Source organism: Staurois parvus, unplaced genomic scaffold (assembly GCF_062004578.1).
Source record: "Staurois parvus isolate SC_StPar_1 unplaced genomic scaffold, SC_StPar_1.0 ptg000106l, whole genome shotgun sequence".
Lineage (NCBI taxonomy): Eukaryota > Metazoa > Chordata > Amphibia > Anura > Ranidae > Staurois > Staurois parvus.
Window position 1 is genome coordinate 5093576 of NW_028317902.1, and position 19682 is coordinate 5113257.

Consider the following 19682-nt stretch of genomic DNA (forward strand, 5'->3'; position numbering starts at 1 on the left):
GGTGGGGGTATCAGTTGGACTCTGTTGGGAATAGAACTGACAAAAGATTGTAGTTCTTAAGTGGACCATTATGTTACCACATAGGGAGAATGCAATTGGCTGACAGGAATGGAGGGAAAGGCGCAATTTTTTAAAACTTGAAAAAACCTTTGGTGTGTTTCCTATATTCATTCCCTTAAAAATGGGACTGAGCATTATGGGGGAAAGCAGGGTTTTTGAATAGTGACATAATGGTACCTAAATAGAAGGACAAGACCAGAGAAGAGATTGATTTGTCCGAGGTGGTAAGGAGATGACTCCTGAGAAATGGTAGAGAATGTGTAACATTCCTCAGTTTTAGGCTTTGTATAGAAAGGTTTCAGGGATGTTTACTTCTACATTGTTTTTGGGACTAGAACATTTTCTGCAGTTTAGTCTACGACAACCATATCCCAGATAAACTGTGCGAAAATTTGTTGTAACTTTCTAAGTTATGTCTTAGGGAATGGTTTAAAACGAATGCAAAAACTGGGGTATGATGTCCATCTTCAGGATGTTAATTCTCCCTAACCATAACCAGAACATTTTACAATTATATATAGTTAAGTCTAGTAAGGTTTTCTGGAGTAGAGCTTGGTAATTTAGAGAGAACATCGACCAGAAGGTCAGAAGGTATGGGTATCCTCAAGTATTTCAAGCAGCTGTTATAGATTTTAAAGGTAAAGTCGTTGTGGGTGGAGCATCACTTTCTTGTGGAAGTTCAAGAATACAAAAGTTAATTTAATTGACAATGGTCTATTTATATATAAAGGAGATAAAGCTAGGCATATTTAAAGCTGAATTCCAATGAAATAGTTTAAGTATAACTAAAGGTAATTTTTTTTCTTTTTTCCTTTAAGTTTTGGATAGAGTGGAGAGGGATTAGAACATCTGTCAGGTTTTATTGCTGTCTGTGTCCCATTAGGAAACTTCACCCTCTCTATTTGTCATATTTACCCTTATCACCGAAAGTAAAAAAAAAAGAAAATCACAAATTTTGGGTTGTCACCAGAACAGGAATAGATGTGAAATATTTTAATAGGGACACTAGTCCTGGTGACCCTGGTGACAACTAGGCACTCCCTTACTTTGAAGGGATTTCCTCTTTATTATCTTACTATATAGTACAGGCCCTCAAACTAAAGGCACTTTAATTTATAGTCCCGTTCATAAAATCTCTCAATTTGAGAATTACTGTTCAACATTATAGATTGGCATAGTCAGGAAAAAGAACTCTATAGGAAATCTAACCCTGACTTAATAATGATCCACAGAACATTAGCTTCTGCATCAACATGTATTTCCCAGGTTAATAGAAAGATCAAATTGATGATCTCTAGACAAACCATGGACATTTTCCCCCAACTAAATTTATCAAGACATTCACAATACTGGGAATAACTGCACCTCAAGTTTTGGGAACGATTTCTAAAGTACACTAAAGTCTATAGCTAAATCACACCTGTCTGTAATGTGAGTGCATCTGCAATTACTTTCCATTAGAAAGAGGACACGCCTTGGATGCTGTAACACACTAGTTCATTGTCATCTATCAAAAGTTAGACCCTTACAAGCAAAATAGTAATGCTTAAACGTACTGATCTTTGAAAAACACTATAATTTTCAGTAATTTGGGTTACAAAAATATGTTTTTTCAGATGATCAGGCTGCTAATGTATACATTCTCAGAGATAGCTACATAGAACAATATTGTTAGCTCAAGTTTGCTTGGAAGCTGAACGATATACAGCAAAATTATATAAAAAAATTTTCACAACAGTATTTTTGTTTCCACAGCTGAAATGTTTGTATTTCACTGCAAATTTTCCCATCTGATTTATTAAGACTGACACGGAGAACATTGCATTCAGAGCCACATAACTGCCACAGTCAGGATCATCACAAACAGGAAGGAAGCCTAGGAGAAAAATGAATACCATTTGAGAAATTCTGATACCTCAAAAGAGAATTGTTATTTATGTTTTTTATGGAGACATGTAAAAATATATGAATTTTGATTGTGTATTTAGCTGTTTGCATGAAGCTCTTCTGAAGACTTAAGCTGGCCATAGACATTAAATAGTTGCCATCAAATCCATTCAGTTTGTCACAAGTTATTGAGAAGAAAATCTTTATGTTTGTGGACCCCAGCACACATCCATGGCCAACAAATTGCAAGAAAAATAGCAGTCAATCATGCAGGATGTCATTTCAGCCAATTGTTGAGGTATTTGACAACACTGCCCCTCTTGAGGTTTTTGTAGATCAGATCATACATAATTATTTTTCATCCTCTAATCCAGTGGTTGCCAAACTTTTCGACCTCACGGACCGCTAAACTCACAATTTTGAATCCTGTGGACCACTAACATTTTACATGCCTTATACACACAATACTCCGGCTCTGTAACCCCCACCCCTGGATCACACTGCTGCCTTATACACACAATGCTCTTGCTCTCTGCACCCCTCTGCCCTCCCCCCTTCCTCACTCTGCAACACGCTCCTGCCTTATACAGACTTATCATTAGATCTTACCTCCTTATCTAGCCATGTGCTCAAGCTCCATGCTCCCTCCCACAGTCTGTGATCAGCGCTGGCATTGGAAACCCCTTCTTCACCTCCCACTCTCTACACTACTCCCAGGGCCTTCCTCTGAGTTCAGTATTAACTGTCAGCTGCTTTGAGAACAACACTGGAAATAACATTGGGTGGTATACATTCACCACAATGTTGATTTGCTGCGGAACCCCTGGGGACCACCAAAATTCTCTTGTGGACCACTGGTTGGTGACTGCTGCTCTAATCTGAATGGTCATCTTAAAGTAAAATTCCAGTAGAAACTTGTCTATTTTATGGATACAATTGTGCGCTTTTAAGAACCTTTGTAAGGTTTTCCGCATTGTCTATGCCACCACTTGGTATGTTTCCCATCACCTTCTGTCTTTATGATCACTGTTACTTGGACAGGAAGTGAAGAGGAACCTCTCCAACAGGGACACAATTCTCAATAAAAGCATCAAAAAGGTTTTAACACTTTTTTACACTACCAGAATTTTTTTTAGTGCTGTTTACCCATTAGGGATATTTCCCATCATTTGACAATGGTCACTGAAGTTGCATGCTAGAGAAATCTTCCCAATGATGACGGGACAGAAGTCTATAAGAATAATTTGTATGAAAACACAGATGTAGGGAAAGTTTTTAAGTGCATAAGAAAACACAGAGGGACTCCAGACTAAGTGCAGCAGTAAAAACAATACCATTTATTCAAAGTGCAAATTGGCAACTCACTATTGAGTGGAGAAAAACAAGCATGTAAAACCATCCAGGAGGGTCCTCCAGGTAGCTCAGAAGGTCTACGACAAGGGTGTCCAAACTATGGCCCTCCTGGTGTTGAGGAACTGCAAGTCCCATGAGGCCTTGCAAGACTCTGACATCCACAGGCAAGATGGGACTTGGAGTACTTCAACAGATGGAGGGCCATAGTTTGGACACCCCTGGTCTACGGTAACCGCTGGTGCTGGAGCATGATAGCAGGACTGTGGAAAGCGGTCGAACCAGCGTGGAATGCAAGATGGCATCGGACCTGAAGTTGTGTCACTGGGAGGACATAACTCCATAGATGTGGGCGGTAACGCATTTTGAAGCTTCCACTTCCGCTGGTTCACACGACGGTTGGCTACTTTCCACAGTCCTGCTGTTATGCTCCAACACCAGCGGTTAAAATAGACCTTCTGAGCTACCTGGAGGACCCTCATGTTTATACATAGCTGTTTTTCTCCACTCAATAGTGAGTTGCCAATTTGCACTATTATAAATGGTATTGTTTTTACTGCTGTACTTAGTCTAGCGCCCCTGTGTGTTTTCTTATATACTGTTACAGAGCTCCTGCTTCCCTCTAGAGGGTGCTGCCACTGGTGCCGCCATCTCAACCTGTACCACTTTGGACTTTTAACAGACTCTTTATATGATTCCACATGTCTACGAAGGACTTTAGCAATATTTGTTTCTTTAGCGCCTAAATCTCTTTTTTAAAGTTTTTAAGTGCCAAGATCCTAATTTTGAATATCAGCCATTTTTTTCTATTTGTAGCCAGGTATTGGCTATATCATTATGTCATTTAAGAACATTTACAGATGAGACTATGGTTAAACTTTTTTCCCTCTAGTGCTCAGTACTGGGACTGATACATCACTTCCTGTTAGCAGAATGGATCCAGTTCTTCTGACAGCAGAGTATCCTGGTACTCATAGTTGTATAGCCAAACATACTGTATTTTTGAGTACTGATTGAACTACAATTACCAGAGAGTTAGGGAACCAGAAGGTAGCTGGAAGAGGAGATATAATCTACAGAAAGGGACTGGCTAGCTCTCTGGGTGCAGGATACCAAGCTTAACATAGGGGGATTGCTGTTCTCCTCCAGAGACAGATTGCTGGCTAATACTGAGGGACTCTGCATACCAGTTAAGCACCGCGGTGACGCTGATCGCCACTCCGATATTGCATCAGCTTCTCTGCATCAGGGCTGTCACTTTCTGGTCTTCAGCCAGTCATTTCTGCTTTCTGCCAAGAGAATGTGCAAGAACCCTGTTCCTAGGAGGCCTGTGCTATCCATGGGATTGGTGAGTGGTGGATGTCCACCCTCTTTCTGAACAAACTCTAGAGCCACTGCATGCACACACCTTTACACCTCAGTACCAAGATATCTTTGCTTTGAGCAGTACTATGGCTTGTCTGTTATCTTCATTTAATTACCAGTATTCACTACTGTATATGGGACTCATCATTGCCAGCAAAAGACAATGGCTACTATCACATCAGGAATTAAAACATCCCAGGATTCGAGTTGCTATTTCTAGTTAAATGGACCTCCTCACATCTAAGCCATTGATATTCAAATTAGGGTGTCTATACTCATTTATGTCAGAGTATATATTAATTAATTCTTTGAATTCCCTATTGTGATGCCCCTGGCCCAGAGGGAGCTGATAAATCAACAAGCCTTTTCTTCCCCTCCTGCTGCTGGTGTTGTAGTTACATAGTTACAATGTTTCATACCTCCTAAACCTTCATTCTGTGGTCTACTCTTTTGAACAAGCCTAATATAGAGGTGTTACTAAAGAATTGTCACTTTTACATTATTATTTCATACTGTTGAAATATGTCTGAACCCAGAGTGTCAGGGGTGTCAGAAGGCTTGAAAGGCCAGGCCAACCACTGGGGACAGACATTATCAAGCAGCCCCTGTGGGGGTAGTGCTACACATTTTAAAAAGAGATGGTAATGACTGACACCTTGCAGAGGCCTTTTTTCTTGTTGTCTGTGTCCATGATAGGGACATTTCCTCTGACTTCCTGTACCAGTAATATTGCTCCAGTTCTGGATGGCGTTGCACTTAAATGTTTTGAACTTGTAATCTCTCCCTGCATCTGAATCTGCATAAAATGTGTCCCACAAAGCATCAAATCATTTTATGCCAGAACATATCTTGTCTCATAATAGGGGTTTTGTTATACTAATTAAAGCAACAAAAAGAAGGAATGTGAACCATATAAACCTTCAAGGGTATTTAAAAGACAATATTTTTAGAGTTAACTGATGATTGGATTTTTTAATGAAAAATACTTGATATTACTTACAGATATTCTCAAAGAATTATTTGAAGCACTAGTGCAACTTGTACCAGATCCACTTGCTGATGTAGAGTTGTAGGTAATTGTGCAGCTTAAAACATTAGTCCAGAAGACTTTTTCTGTCTTCACCACGGTTGCCCTTAAAAAGGAAATATAGTTATTTTATTTAGTCATAATATTAATCACATATATTAAAAGAAGAACCCCAACACACATAGCAGTATAGTGTTTTTTCTTATCCCCCAAGCCTTCTTAAAATAGAATTAGTTTTAGATCCTATAATGGCCTTCACTGCACCTACTGTATGCCCTGGCCCACAGATCAGTCTTCAGCCTTTCTAGAGCCACTGGAGCAGTCTGCAGATCACCCCTTTTCTACCAGCATTACTGGGTATAGCTTTACCTTATTGTAACTCCAATACAGCTTCAGTTCAGCATTGGACGAAAACATATACAGTAAGTACAGGGTGGTAGCCAAAATGGGTTTGCCATGCCTATCCTCCTATTTCACTGCAAGTCTTCATCTCTATATGTGATCTTAACCTAAACTTGGCTGTTTAGGCGCAGTATTTGTATTCATGGCATAAAAGAGGTACTTTCGCTAACTGTAATAAAAAAAAGCTCCACTTTTCTCAGTGCAGCCGCAGTTTAAGCCACCAGCTTAGTTTTTTTTTAATTACCAGGATTAGAAAAGGGGGATACCTGTCCAAAGATATTAACCCAGCAGGTAAACTTGTATTGCTATACCTGGAGCATCAAGGTTCTTACTATACCCCTGTGTGCTGATACCAGATCACATGCATTTATGTTTAGTGTAATAGAATTGGAACCAATTAGTGACTCTTTACTACTTTCAAGAGGGCATAAGGTGTTGCTAGAATTGGAGTAGGTCATGCATAAATTACAGTTCCTTTCATGATTAACATGGAAAAGGACTCTTAGATCTTCTTGTGCTGCCTCCTGCAGTTATACAGGCAATGCAATTGTATATTGTACTGTATATCCTGTTATTTCACTAGTTGATGGTTTATGGTTATACTGCCACTCTGTATTCATTGTTTTAACCATTAGCTGCCCGGCCAATAGCCGTTTGGCGGCTGGAAAAATGCATTAGATTTCTGGGTGGACGCCATATGGCGTACTCCCGGGTATGCGCAGTTTGCGCGCTTGCAGAGCCACGCAGCGGCGCGATCTGTTTCTGGCCGTGTACCTCGGACACGGCCGATGACAGATCTGAGTACCAGCCCCGTTGCCGGCACCATGTGACCTGCTGTGACCAATCACGCAGGTCACATGACAGTTGTATACAATGGATGGCTTCATTCATGCCATCCATTGTATACTAGTGTCTAGCTGTGAATGGTCACAGCGATCACATGCACATATCATGTGATTAGCTGTGGCCAAATCACAGCTAAGCACAAAAAAAAAAAAAAAAAAAAAAACGTGAATGAATCGATGTCATTCAGGTAAATGCTTGCTTATAGTAAAGTAATTCTTTGCTATAAGCAAATTGTGTAAAAAAAAAAAATACTGATCACTTTCCCAAAGTAGTACAATGTTACTATGGTAACATTGTACTACTTTGGTCATAGTGAAATATGAAAAAAAAAACTTAGAAAAAAGAAAAAAAAATTAATAAAAAATTAAAAATAAAAAAAATATATATATATATATTTTTTTTTCATACTGTCACCAGTCAGTGTCCCTGATCACCGCCATGCCAGTTATATGATGACGATGTACTGCACTGGTGACAGTATGTAAAATAAAATAGTGAAAATAATTTTTTTAATTTTTTCATTTTCCGAAAAATTATGACAAAAAAAATACAACTTCAAAAAACTCGCCATGCCTCTTATGAAGTACGTTGGACTGTCTACTTTGCAAAAAGGGGTCATTTGGGGGATATCTGTACTATTCTGACATTCTTGGACCTCAAGAAATTAGATTGGCTGTCAGTACTTCAGGATTGATCAATATTCAGATCTATCCCATAGTTTGTGAACTCTATAACTTTCCTACAAACTAAAAAATACATCCTAATTTGGGTTATTTTCACCAAAGACATGTAGCAGAATACATCTCGGCCTAAATTTATGAAGCACAATTATTTATTTGCAAACTTTTATAACAGAAACAAAGAAAAATTTGTTTATTTTTCAAAATTTTCAGACTTTTTTTGTTATTTAGCAAAAAATAAAAACCCTGGCGGTGATTAAATACCACCAAAAGAAAGCTCTAGTTGTGTGAAGAAAATGATAAAATTTTAGCTTGGGTACAATGTTGTATGACCGCGCAATTGTCATTCAAAGTGTGAGAGCGCTGAAACCTGAAAAATGGCCTGGGCAGGAAGGGGGTAAAAGTGCCAGGTATGGAAATGGTTAATTATGTGTAATTTTCTGTAATTCCTCCCCTTTTGTATGATGTAGTTTCCTCCTTCCTCATTTGTAAGTTCCTGTGTTGTTCCTACACACCAGGGCTACAAAAGAAATGTTCATTTTGACCATTTTGAACACTGCAATACCAACATCTACCCCATCATATTGTTTGCCTCAAACTTTCCGCATGCAGCAAAGATGTTTGTGGATGCCAGGTGTTTGGTAAGTTCAGCTATCTGATGATTGTCTGGAATAGTTATCTCTGCTACATTAAGGGCTTGTTCACACCATGGTACAGAGCCGTCACTTTTTCTGCATGCGGTCTGCAAGGGCACAACAAAATCAATTATTCTCTATGTGCCCTGTTCACACCACAACACTAGTATCACGTGCAGATTTTTTTCTGCATAGGAATATTCAGGGTTGAAGCACGCATGAAAACTAATATAAACTGATGTCTCTGCAATTGAAATCTGCAGTTTCCACGTATGGTGTGACTGAGGCCTAAGGCCAGGCCTAGAGGTCTCAGGAAGGGATTGGTCACTATTACAAAAAGTGGAGTCAGAATACTCTTACTCACATTAGTCTCTTAGTCACATTGGTAAATTAAAACACGTATAAGATCAATTCAGACTGTTAGAAAATGTCCCTATGAGTGCACGAGTATTGTTGTAGAAGAGTGGAAACTGAAGTACATATGGGGGGGGGGAGTAATTTTTAGGAGCAAATATCTCCTTGTGTCAATGCAAACATTCATTGGATTTATCTATTCCATGACAGAGTTTTTTATTCAAACACCCAAGTAACATTTTCCAGGTTAAGTTTCATTACATCTGTACTGTAGTTTTAAGTGTAACCAAAATAGTACCCATTACATTAATGAATAAATTAAGCTATTAGAGTGGAAGAACTGGGGTCCAAAATTTAATGGGCCAATTATGCAGCTGGTTCTCAATGAGAATTTTTATTTGGGAACTGGAAATTCCATTGTATAAATGTAGGGAGAGAAAGTATCCTTATTTACAGGAAGGATACACATTCAGTTTTAAAGAGAAGCAGTGTAAACATTTTGTGTACCGTGTAAATGTGAAATCTATCATCATGGATCACTATATTGATCTCTGAGGACATACAGGAGTGGGTAATCGGATTGTATTATTTTAAAGTGATTGGAAACCCCTGAAATGAAAAATGAAGCATATATTTATTTACTGTGTACTTGCTAGGATTCAAATCAACAAGGTTGATTTCTGTCTGTTCTGCCACTTCTCTGCCAACTGCATGAGTCACTTCTGACACTCTATGCTGACACAAGACAATCCAGCCCTGCCCTCCTCCAGCACACAACAGATGATCAACAGCCTCAGATGTGCATGTTTCCCTATGAGACTGTGTAGAGAGGGGTGTGTCCATTCCCTCAACTCAGGTCTCAGAATACACTCAGCTCTCCCTGATCTAAGCTGTGCAATGTGTGACATCAGATCCTCACCCCCTGCCTCTGGAAGTTCAGAAATGATGTTTAAAATGTGTAATTTAGGAGGCTGTAGAGAAGAGAGGGCTGCAGATAGACAGATACAACTTATGTAGAAGGATTTGTTTCATCTCTGTGTTTCACCTGAGGCCAGTCACTTTACTGGGTATATGTAAAGATTTACAACCACTTTAATGGAGAGAATCAAGCTGCAGTCTACTCAAAACGGTAAAAAACCCTTACAAAGAAAATCACCTTATTTGTATGTCCGAGTTCCCGCTTGATGGAGCCACCCATTTCAACTGTACACTTGATTTTAAGGAGGAAGATGTTTGACTCGCTGCAGCCTGCAAAACAAATGACAGTGGGATAAAAGTTGTATTTTCATAGTCAATTTTTCCTTAAAGTCTGTGTTGGTGAAAACAAATTACACAGAGTATACATCTGCAAAACCTTTACATCCCCCCGTGTTTCTCCTCCTAAAGATGCTGAAAATACAGAAAAAAAACATGCTTGCAGATCATGAACTCCTCATGTCCTGTTGGGCTGACATCGTACATTATTACCCTGAAATTACAAAGACTGTTGTCAGCCCTTCCCCATCTCTCCTTCCTGATGCACTGCAGAGCTTTGTAACATACTGTATGCGGTCAGCCTCAGACATTAATCATAAGAAGATAAATATTAAACCTGTTAGAGTGTAATCAAAGCTAAAACCTCAGATTTGGAGGGAGTTGGCCTTTAGACAGCTTGACAGAAATATTTAAAGCACAATTCTGTTGTAAAATTAACTCGCCACTGACCCCTCAGTCCCACCCCGCTCTCTCTGATCACTGGGTTGAAAAACAACCTCTCTGAGTCCTTCTTTTTACTTACCTGGCATAATCATAGAATGCCAGGTCCCTCTTCTCTCTGTTTACCTTCTACTGGGGTTCCTCTGCCAGGTGTCCATGTCACTGTCTGACTGCCATGGACAGTGTAACAGCTGGCTGGATGGGTTAGATATTGGTGGTAAAGAGGAATAAAGAAAGTATGGGTTTTGTGTTGAGTTGGATTTTAAACTAGATTGTGTCCTGTAGTGACATAGGAGCTGGAATATGAAACCGTAGAGCACAATTGGTGTGGCATCCAACAGCAAGGGAAAATGTCATCCACAATAGGGAGCATGACAGAGACATTGGACACAGTACAGCAAAAGGAGTGAAGATTGGAGTGGCCACCTGCCACAATTCTAATACTATTTTTTTTTCAGACTGCTTGTGGTTTAATGTTTTTATTCCAGTGAAAGGGTTGATTAAACTTCTTCAGCATTTCCATTTTTGCAATTTACCACATTTTTCATGAAGCTTTAAACTTACTGCAGCAGAAGTACATGTGAGAGTCTGTGCATTGGTGTCTGTGAGCTCAAAGGAGCCCAGAGGGGTTTCTGAGTTGCCTGAGCGGGCTTGAATCAGGAAACCTTCAAACTGGGTACTTCCACCTAGAGAGACTGCAAAGTGAGAAAAGTAGAAATCATATTAAGGTTATAAAATGTGGCATATAAACATTATTATGTACAGTACATATTAGTAATCAGCAATATTAAAATAATAGCAACTTGTGCTTAAACATTCTTGCTCAAATGTTCTGTGATCTAAGAAGCCAGTTTGTTTCTGCTAATTTTGTATCATGTTCAAAAACAAAATGCTCTGGCTTGAACCCAAATGTGAGCGGATGTGTGGAGGGACTGCTCCTACACACTATCCTTTAACACTGATCCTTCCATGCCTTTTGCCCTCTATTTCACCCAGCTTGTGGATCTTAGGCTGTTCAGAGCATCTGGTGATGCTTACATCCTCGGAAGACAGGGTGAGTTGACAAAAACTGTCAAGAAGGACGTGAATCAGGCAAAGCAAGAATGCACTGGGCTGCAGAGTGACATAACTTCCCAAAGAAAGAGGGAAAGGTGCTGCTGCAAAACTGCAGAACAGAACTCATACTCCAGTGAAGAAAACCATGGAACAAGTAGACACCAGCAGACACTGAGGAGCTCCTAGGATTTTCCAGGAGTTAGCAGACCTTAAAAGCACAGATGTTAAGAACGCTCCTTATAGTGGTGCAACAGTATGGTTCTTCATTTTCCTCCCTCTACTTCTCAAATACATTGGGGAAGGGAAGAGATAAATTTACTGCAACACAACTTTGAGGATACCATATTCCCTATTAAACAAGGTTTAAAACACCCCACAAAAGTCTAGTTTTAACACTAATGAACTGGATGGAACTGAAAATAAAAATGATCTTAATCGAATAACCAGTCTTCCTAAAAGAGGGTAGCAATCCAGATTATACTCTTATTAAGGACACGTTCAAACCTCTCAACACAGTGGAAAGAGCCTAATGAGTACCAACTTGGCCTTTACCATTGGACAGCCCTTCATGAATTATGCTGGCAAGGTTATTAAACTATCAGGGTCAAATTATCCTTGAAAACACTGGATAACTTCAGATTGTTGCTGTGAATGAAGCCAAATCCTCTCTATTTCCTGACTCTTCATCATAGGTACAAAAAATAAGGGCTAATTTCCTGAAGATGAGACTGCTTTGCTATACTGTTCCCTGCTTCCTTGAGGGTGGTAGCCTCAGAAGAAACTCGCTTTTTCTGCCCTTTCAGGCAGCAGACCTGGTGATCTCACTATCGATGAAGGAGCACAGGGGGCTCAGCAGAAAGCAGCATTGTCAGTCTGGGGGGGGGGGGATATGTAGTTTTAAATGTGCTAGCATATTTAAATACGCTAACAAATTGAAGCCAATCTCCAGCTAATACTTTGTAATCAGTTAAAGAAAACAATTTTCTCTTAAAAAAACAACAAACTATCTGGCTGAATCAGCAGATGAAAATAAAGGAAAGCCTAAAAAGGAAAACTAGTTCAGCCATCACATCTAAGAGCTGTAATCTAATAAATATTTGCTTTTGGGTTTCAAACTGATTGAATATTACTTTTTGAGTGCATTTAAATCTGCTAGCACATATAACACTCCTATCCAAACAGACTGCCAATGCTGCTGTCTGCTGTGCCCCCCTATGCTCATTCATCGGGAGTGGGGGCACTCTAATACTGGAGGTGTGTTACTGGCCAGATCACCAGGTGAAAACGCTTAAAAAAGAAAATGAAAGCAGCCACCCCATCTAATAATGGCTAAGCTGCAATATATTACATTTTTAATTTTGGGTTTAATACCACTTTAATTTCCTTCTTTTAAAAGCATGCCCTTTGTCAACATGGTGTCAGAACTACTTTAAAAAGCATGATATGCAACACAATTCCCCTTTCCTTTATTAATTAGTAATAACTGGCAGTTATGGATACTTTATTCATCATATCACATTACCTGTGATTTTTTCTCCGGCACCGTAAGTGGTTTTAGAAACAGTCAAACTATAGGGGGCAGTGGAGGTCTGAGCGGATGCTCCATGATTAGGAATCATTGAAGAGCATGATGCCTCAACTTTTCCATCTGGATAGGCACTTATGGAGCCACAAAGACAGAAAATAAGCAGGATGGTGATGCCATGAGTTGACTCAGAAATATCCATCTGCATGGAATCTGAAACATTGAACATATACATATTTACAGAAACAAATATGCATTACAATATAATAACTTATTTTCTGTGTATTTAATATGGAAGATTTTTTATTACTAATATGCAAATGCAAAGAGTTTATTTAGTAAATTAGCTGTTTTGAACACCTAAATGGCATGTATGGCTTTAAAGGATAAGTTCACCTTCTAGTAAGAAATAATAAATGCACATTTTTTTTGCAGGTAAAAAAAAAGTGCATATATTATTTTTGTCTGCAGGAGCTTGTAAAGCAGGGTGTACGAGCAAGTATATATACTGACAGGAAGAATCAATAGTCACAGGGGACTGTGAATGAGTGCCATGGCCAGGTGGGCGGAGCCCCACTAGGACCTGTTTTTTTTTTCAAAATTTGACAACAAAGGGGGGGGGGGATCCCCCACTATCTGTGGAAGCAGGGAGTGTGGGAGGAGCAGGGGCCAGTCTGATAGTAACATGTCACACCCTGAATATGGGTGTAACATGTAACATGTTACAAAAGGTGAACTGATCCTTTAAAGAGACCCTAATCAACTAATGAACAAATTGTAGATAAAAGCACCGAATAATCCAGCTTTTTGTTCAATGCTTACTTGCAGTGTTTTTCCTATATATAATGATTTTTAATTCACTTCCAATCCATCCCTCCTTGCATGTCATAGACCTCTCAACTTCTAAGAGTGTCTAATTACTGCCTGTGCTGGTCCATCTCCTATTTTCCTTACCCTCTCCTCACTGCATATTCTTTAATGTGTCTACCAGGGAAGAGCCAAGGGAAATACTGTAGAGTGTCAACTAAGTGAAAATCGTTTTTTCTTTTTTTGGGTATCGGCGGTGGCAGGCATCATGATTGACGTTAGATCTACTTCGAGGGACATTTTTTTAAATTTTATTTTTAATAAAGACTGTCTCCTGTTTTTTCTACACTACGGGCAATGCCGACAATTGTTTTTACATTCAGCTGTAAGCGGGGAACCACTGACAGCTGAAACAATAATGAATGTTTCAATACTGAAATATTGCATGACTTAAAAAATATAACTCATGCGGTATTTTAGTAACTGAGCGGTATCTTACTGCAGATTCAGTAAGATACCGCTCTGTAAAGCGTTCCTGTTCAATGCTCTCGTGTTCGAAGCTCCCATTTTCGAAGCTCTTGTGTTTCGAAGCTCTCGTGTTCGAAGTTCTCGTGTTTGAAGTTCTCTGTTACTTTGTGTCTTCAAACAATGAGTGAGTTACTTAGCAAATCAGGTGAATTGGCAGATTGAAAATTCTTAGATTCCCTGAATATACAGATGTAGCACTTTCCTACATAGGTACTAGGTTAGGTAAATTTAGTTCTCTCTCCTGTAATCAGTAGAACTGCTTGTGATTGCTCTGGTCTGCTTTGAGTTTCACTGGCTGTGGGTTTGACTTCTTCCCCTTCTGGAAAGTTCTGAAAAGCAGTGGGATGGATGAAGCAAATCAGCAGCTGAATATTTATGTTGTCTCAGCCAATTCCTGGAAGAGTGTGTCCAGATGGCGGCTGGGAGTGGTCATAAACAGTCTGAAGCCTGGAGCTGCCCTGTTTTTCCCCAGAAGGAGTGCTTCCCAGCCAGAAGGGCTGCTGCCCTTTCTGGCAGGCCAGCTAAAGAATCTTCTAGTCTCATTAAGGTCCCATCTGTGCATAGCTGAGGGGCCTATTCTGCTGCAAATGTTTTGGGAGCTAAAAAAATAGGGGTTTCATCGAGGATCGGGTTTGAAGGTTTCACTGAGGAGACTGTCTGCCTGAGTTTGGAGGGAGACATCCGTGTCCTATGGACACTGTGAGTACAGACCTGAGAGAAGGGTCCAAGTGACTGATTGGTGATGACATTGACCAAAAATGGTCATGGCCATATTTAGTCAATGAGGTCAACCCGGATCCCTGCAATTTGAAACAAGCTGGTGGATCTCTATAATTTAGTGTCAGTAGTGATACCACCATTAAGTGACATATTTCTAGCTGCAACAGCTGGAGGTTCACAGTGTGCGAATTGGCCAAATCTGGCCAGTTTGTTTACCCATTTGCCAAACTGAGAATAGGCTGGGTTCAGGTGAACTCCTTGCTTAAGATCATAATTGAGGCTACTGACACCAATGCTGAAGGGGTTTTTTTGCATCTACTGACAGCAGTGCTGGAGGGTATTTCTGCATCTACTGACATTAATGCTGGAGGTTACTATTGCAGCTACAAACATAAATGCTGGGGGTTACTATTGTGGTTACTTACACCAACACTAAAGGTTATTAATGCATCCACTAAGATAAATGCTGAGGGTTATTATTGGATCCAAAGAGACCAACGTTGGCTGTTGTTTTTGCGGCCACTGACACCAGTACTGAATTTTATTATTGCTTCCACAGACACTAATGGGGGGGGGGGCTATTATCATGGACACTCAGAGATGCAGGGGGTCAATATTGCTCTAACTGACACCAACCATGGGGCTTACTATACGTCCACTTTTTTTCAGTGTACCCCCAGGCCCTATTTTGTCTAAAAATAGCAAAGTGAAATGGAAACTGTGCTGTCATATAAGCCATATGCCATTAAGCATCATCCACTTTATTCACTGTGCTTTTTTGGCCATGCCTACAAGTGTTCAGCTGGAGATGAACAACGCACGCATATTCTTCTTCTCAATATCTTCAAGGTGTACTTCCTAAGTATTTTCAAATATTGGTAACTATGATGAAGGATCCCATCGTACAATGATTTGTGGGTTTTTCTATGAGATGAGTAAAAAAAGCACACTTCAATCACCTGCTAGCTTACCGGAAAAAAAAGTGATTGTACAAAATGTCTGATTGCTTCTACCCTTGACACACCTAGGCAACTGGTTTCTGTTGATCTAATCTCTATAGGCACATGAAGAACAAGCATATATCCCTGCACAAAGCATAAAAAATGACTGGCTCAGATGTCATTCAGTTTCATTCAGTCTTAACAAGCAGATGAAGCAATTCTAAATCTCTAGGGAAGGCAATTACACCTGCTTTGTCATCTACAGGTTAGATCATACCAGACAAAAGTGAAATGTGCTAAATCTCTGTTTATAGCATGAATAACCTAAAAACTGTAGTTATTATAAAGCTCCCGCTTACAGTATAACTCCTTGGCCAGTTTGGACCATAGTCATGGAAGCCCTCACTAATCACTGCATCTGTGACGTACCTTAGAGTATTCTGTATTTGTGAAGCTCTGTACACATAGCACGCACACGCGTACACACACACTATATACACAGCATATACTTACAGTATACAGACTAACATAGCAACAGTGGGTTTTAAGTCCACAGAGTAAATGCTTCAAACATGTTAATGTTGCTTAATAGAATTGAGCAAATAAAGCTTCTGAGTATTCATATATCTATTGGTAGCAATACATCTAATAAACTGATGATTAATTGAAAAAAAAGAGTCCATACATGTTTACTTATTAATACATTATGAAAATATAAGAAGAAAAGGGTAATTAAAAAAAAAAAAAGCATACACAGCATTTCTGTAGACTTTCTTGTCTGTAGGGAACCTTTTAGAAAATGATCATCAGGTTGATTTTTTTTAAAGATAAAAGTGAACACTGGCAGAAAGTTCAAAATTTCTGAATTTATATATACAGAGGGAGATGCATGGGCAGTATAAAAAAAACAGAGTAAGATAATAAATAGCAGAGATCCACATCAAACTCATTTTATGAGAAGAGCAAATAGATGAAAGGTGGGGCTAAAGCAGAAAGTGAATCTAAGCAAGAGATTGTTGCTGGAAAGAGTGATGGCCGATAACCATGATAATTGGCATTTAAATATGTACTGTTCTAATAAGTGGTCATTCTACAGACATGCATTCGGTGAACTTGTAGGTTTATGCCTGTGAACAAGGGGAAACCTGTTGATATACCAAAGTTCTCTGTTCATGGTATACAGTAACTGGGCAAATGTTCCCTTATGACTGTAGGCACCATTAGAAATAATATAATATATATAATATATATATATATATATATAAGATTAGAGGCAATGTGGACTCTCGTGGATCTCGTTGCAAAGAGCAATGATAAGAAATATACTATTTTAACAGACAGCTGACATTTCAGTGGGATGTAGCCAACCTTTTCCAAGTCTGCATCCTATCAACACTGCATCCCACCGAAATGCTGGATGTCCATTAAAATAGGTTTTCTCTTTGATACTCCTTGTGTCAGATCCTGTGCGTGTCATCATTGCATTTAGCTCCTTGTCTACCAAGGTATGTTTTGCAAACCTTCTGGTATTCAATGTATTAAAGCATGGTGCAGCTATGAGATTGGTATAGTTTTTTGGAGCCAGGGATAGACTTTAAGATAAAAGTGATCTGGGTGGCTCTAGAGCGTTTTATGGGCTCTGAAAGTGCACTATCCCCCCTTCTGCTGGAAGTTCCCAGGCTCTCCCATTCCTACAGGGAGACCAGGATCATGGTAAGTGGTTGTGACAGTGATAGCAGGAGGAAGTCAGGGAACATCCATACTCCAACTCCCATTTGTGACTAATGAACTCAGAAGAAAAATTTGGCCTCAACAATTATGCCCACTAGTGAAACGTGTCTGATGGAGTTCTCCCGCTAGTGGAGAGCAGAGCTGAAACCATCTTACTCCACCTGGTTTAGTTTTGGTCACAGTCAGCAACCTGTGTGATTGGTTGCCATTTTTCTGTCACATATTTAGCCTGACAAGCTGTTTTATATAATCTGCACAAGTTCATTATATGTCATGCTGGCTGATAATCAGTGATAGGAACTTTAGAGTAGTACTATTTTTTTTTGTTTGTCTGCTTGGAAGCAAAATGTATCTGTTCTTGGTTAGCTGCTGGGGAGGGCAGGGGAAACATTGGGGGCCTAATACACCCCTAATGTCTCCATAAAGAGGACCTGTCATCTGCTCATGCTATTACATAGGTCACTTGTTAAAAGAAGAAAATGTATTAACAATAAATTATAATAAAGTAAATGAAGAAAATGCAAACACACAGTGTAAGGTGTGCATATGTTGTGTAACAATAATTGCATTACACATGTGATGTATCACCATAAAGGTCAGAGTGAGAACAATAAATATAGGGCCACAATTCAAGGTTCACTGTAAACTGACAACCATTAAAAACTTTGAAAGCATTGCTTATGTAGAAAGTTGAGGTATGGATGTTTTTTATTTTTTTGCAATTTAATAGTAATGTGCAATTTTAATGCTTGACATGTTTGGTATTTATCTACACAGTGCAACCCCATCTTTTATATTTTCCCCCAAAAAATGTATAATAGTGTGTTGGCTTGTACCAAAATTCATTGTATTGTATTTTTTCCTGAAAATATGATTTTGATAAATTGCTCAAATGCTCTGCAATATAAAAAAAATAGCAACTTAACTAATTTATTTTCAAGAGGTTCTTCTTTCAGAACATACTGTATATAATTATTTGAGGATGTAAAGCAATTTTTTTAGCAAAATAATGCAGATTTTAACATGTGCGCAATTTAACAAATTGCCCTGGTAAACAAGTTGTATTATTTTGTCTTTAGCTCTGTGTCGGCATCTGAGCCCTTCCACTTATCTACTATATATATATATATATATATATATATATATATATATATATATATATATAGTTTTATATAGTTATATATATATAAAAATATATATATTACATAAAGATGTTATAATGCTTATATTTACACACACTTATCTATAATAAATAATACACTCTTTAAGACTGAATAATTACACATACAAGAATTGTAGACAAAATAAGTACATTTAACAGATTTTGTAATAAAGCTAATTTATTTCACCTTAATGTATAGTTAAATGTTAAAAGTAATGCTCTCTTTAAATGTAAACAGTGGTAGGTCCCTTGGTCCCATAATTCATAATTGTCTGTAATTGTCTGTGGTGATCTCTTCATATACTATGCTAGGGGGTAGCACACTTACCTGTGATCACAGGAGCACTGATGCTGTTGATACAGCTAGACTGTGTTCTCCTCCTTGGTGTTCAGTGACTGTAAAGCACACACACAAGCACACACTGAGCAGACGTGTTAATAGTGACCACAGGGAGGTTCCCAGGAATATATGTTCTGGTGAACATAGGTATATCGGTTTACAGCATTTTTTCAGCCCACATAACTTAAAGTTAACTGCCAATCCTGAAAAATTAGGAGGAAAGTGTCATACAACAAGCTATCTTACAATAACATATTGTACTTTAATAATATATATTACTACTACTACTGCTAATACTATTAACAATATAAATAACAACAATAGAACAATAGGACCAAAACAACAAAGAATTAATCAGGTTACAGGAAGTTTTTGTCAGCCTTGCGAACACGAGAGTTCGACTTATTTTTTTTTATAATACACCGCTTAGAATCCTTGTTGGGGCATGTTTTTAAAATGACAAAGCAGTTGACTGATCCTTCTTTCATTGTTCCTCACTGTATTTTTGCCGAGTCATAAAACACATTACAGCAACATTTGCCAATATTGGGATTTTCACACTCTCTACAAA

At 38.8% G+C, this 19682-nt stretch overlaps 1 protein-coding gene across 1 annotated transcript; it reads right to left on the reverse strand.

Moving 5' to 3' along the window:
- Positions 1–1616: 1616 nt before the first annotated feature.
- Positions 1617–19241, reverse strand: LOC149467550 (ferric reductase 1-like). The gene is made up of 6 exons (XM_089671511.1): positions 19100–19241; positions 12880–13095; positions 10866–10996; positions 9763–9854; positions 5663–5795; positions 1617–1936 (listed from the first exon to the last, which is right to left on the reverse strand). Exons 2-6 carry the CDS (start codon positions 13088–13090, stop codon positions 1886–1888), a joined length of 618 nt encoding a protein of 205 aa, XP_089527637.1. The 5' UTR covers positions 13091–13095; positions 19100–19241; the 3' UTR covers positions 1617–1885.
- Between the last annotated feature and the right edge of the window lie 441 nt (positions 19242–19682).

Bases quoted from the DNA above. Each gene is read 5' to 3' on its own strand.
- LOC149467550 (XM_089671511.1), bottom strand. From the start codon at position 13,090: ATGCAGATGGATATTTCTGAGTCAACTCATGGCATCACCATCCTGCTT. The intron at 9,855-10,865 runs GTAAGTTTAAAG...TTTGTTTTGCAG, and splicing joins TCACATGTACTTCTGCTGCA to GCTGCAGCGAGTCAAACATC. The intron at 1,937-5,662 runs GTAAGTAATATC...TTTTTCTCCTAG, and splicing joins ATAATTCTTTGAGAATATCT to GCTTCCTTCCTGTTTGTGAT.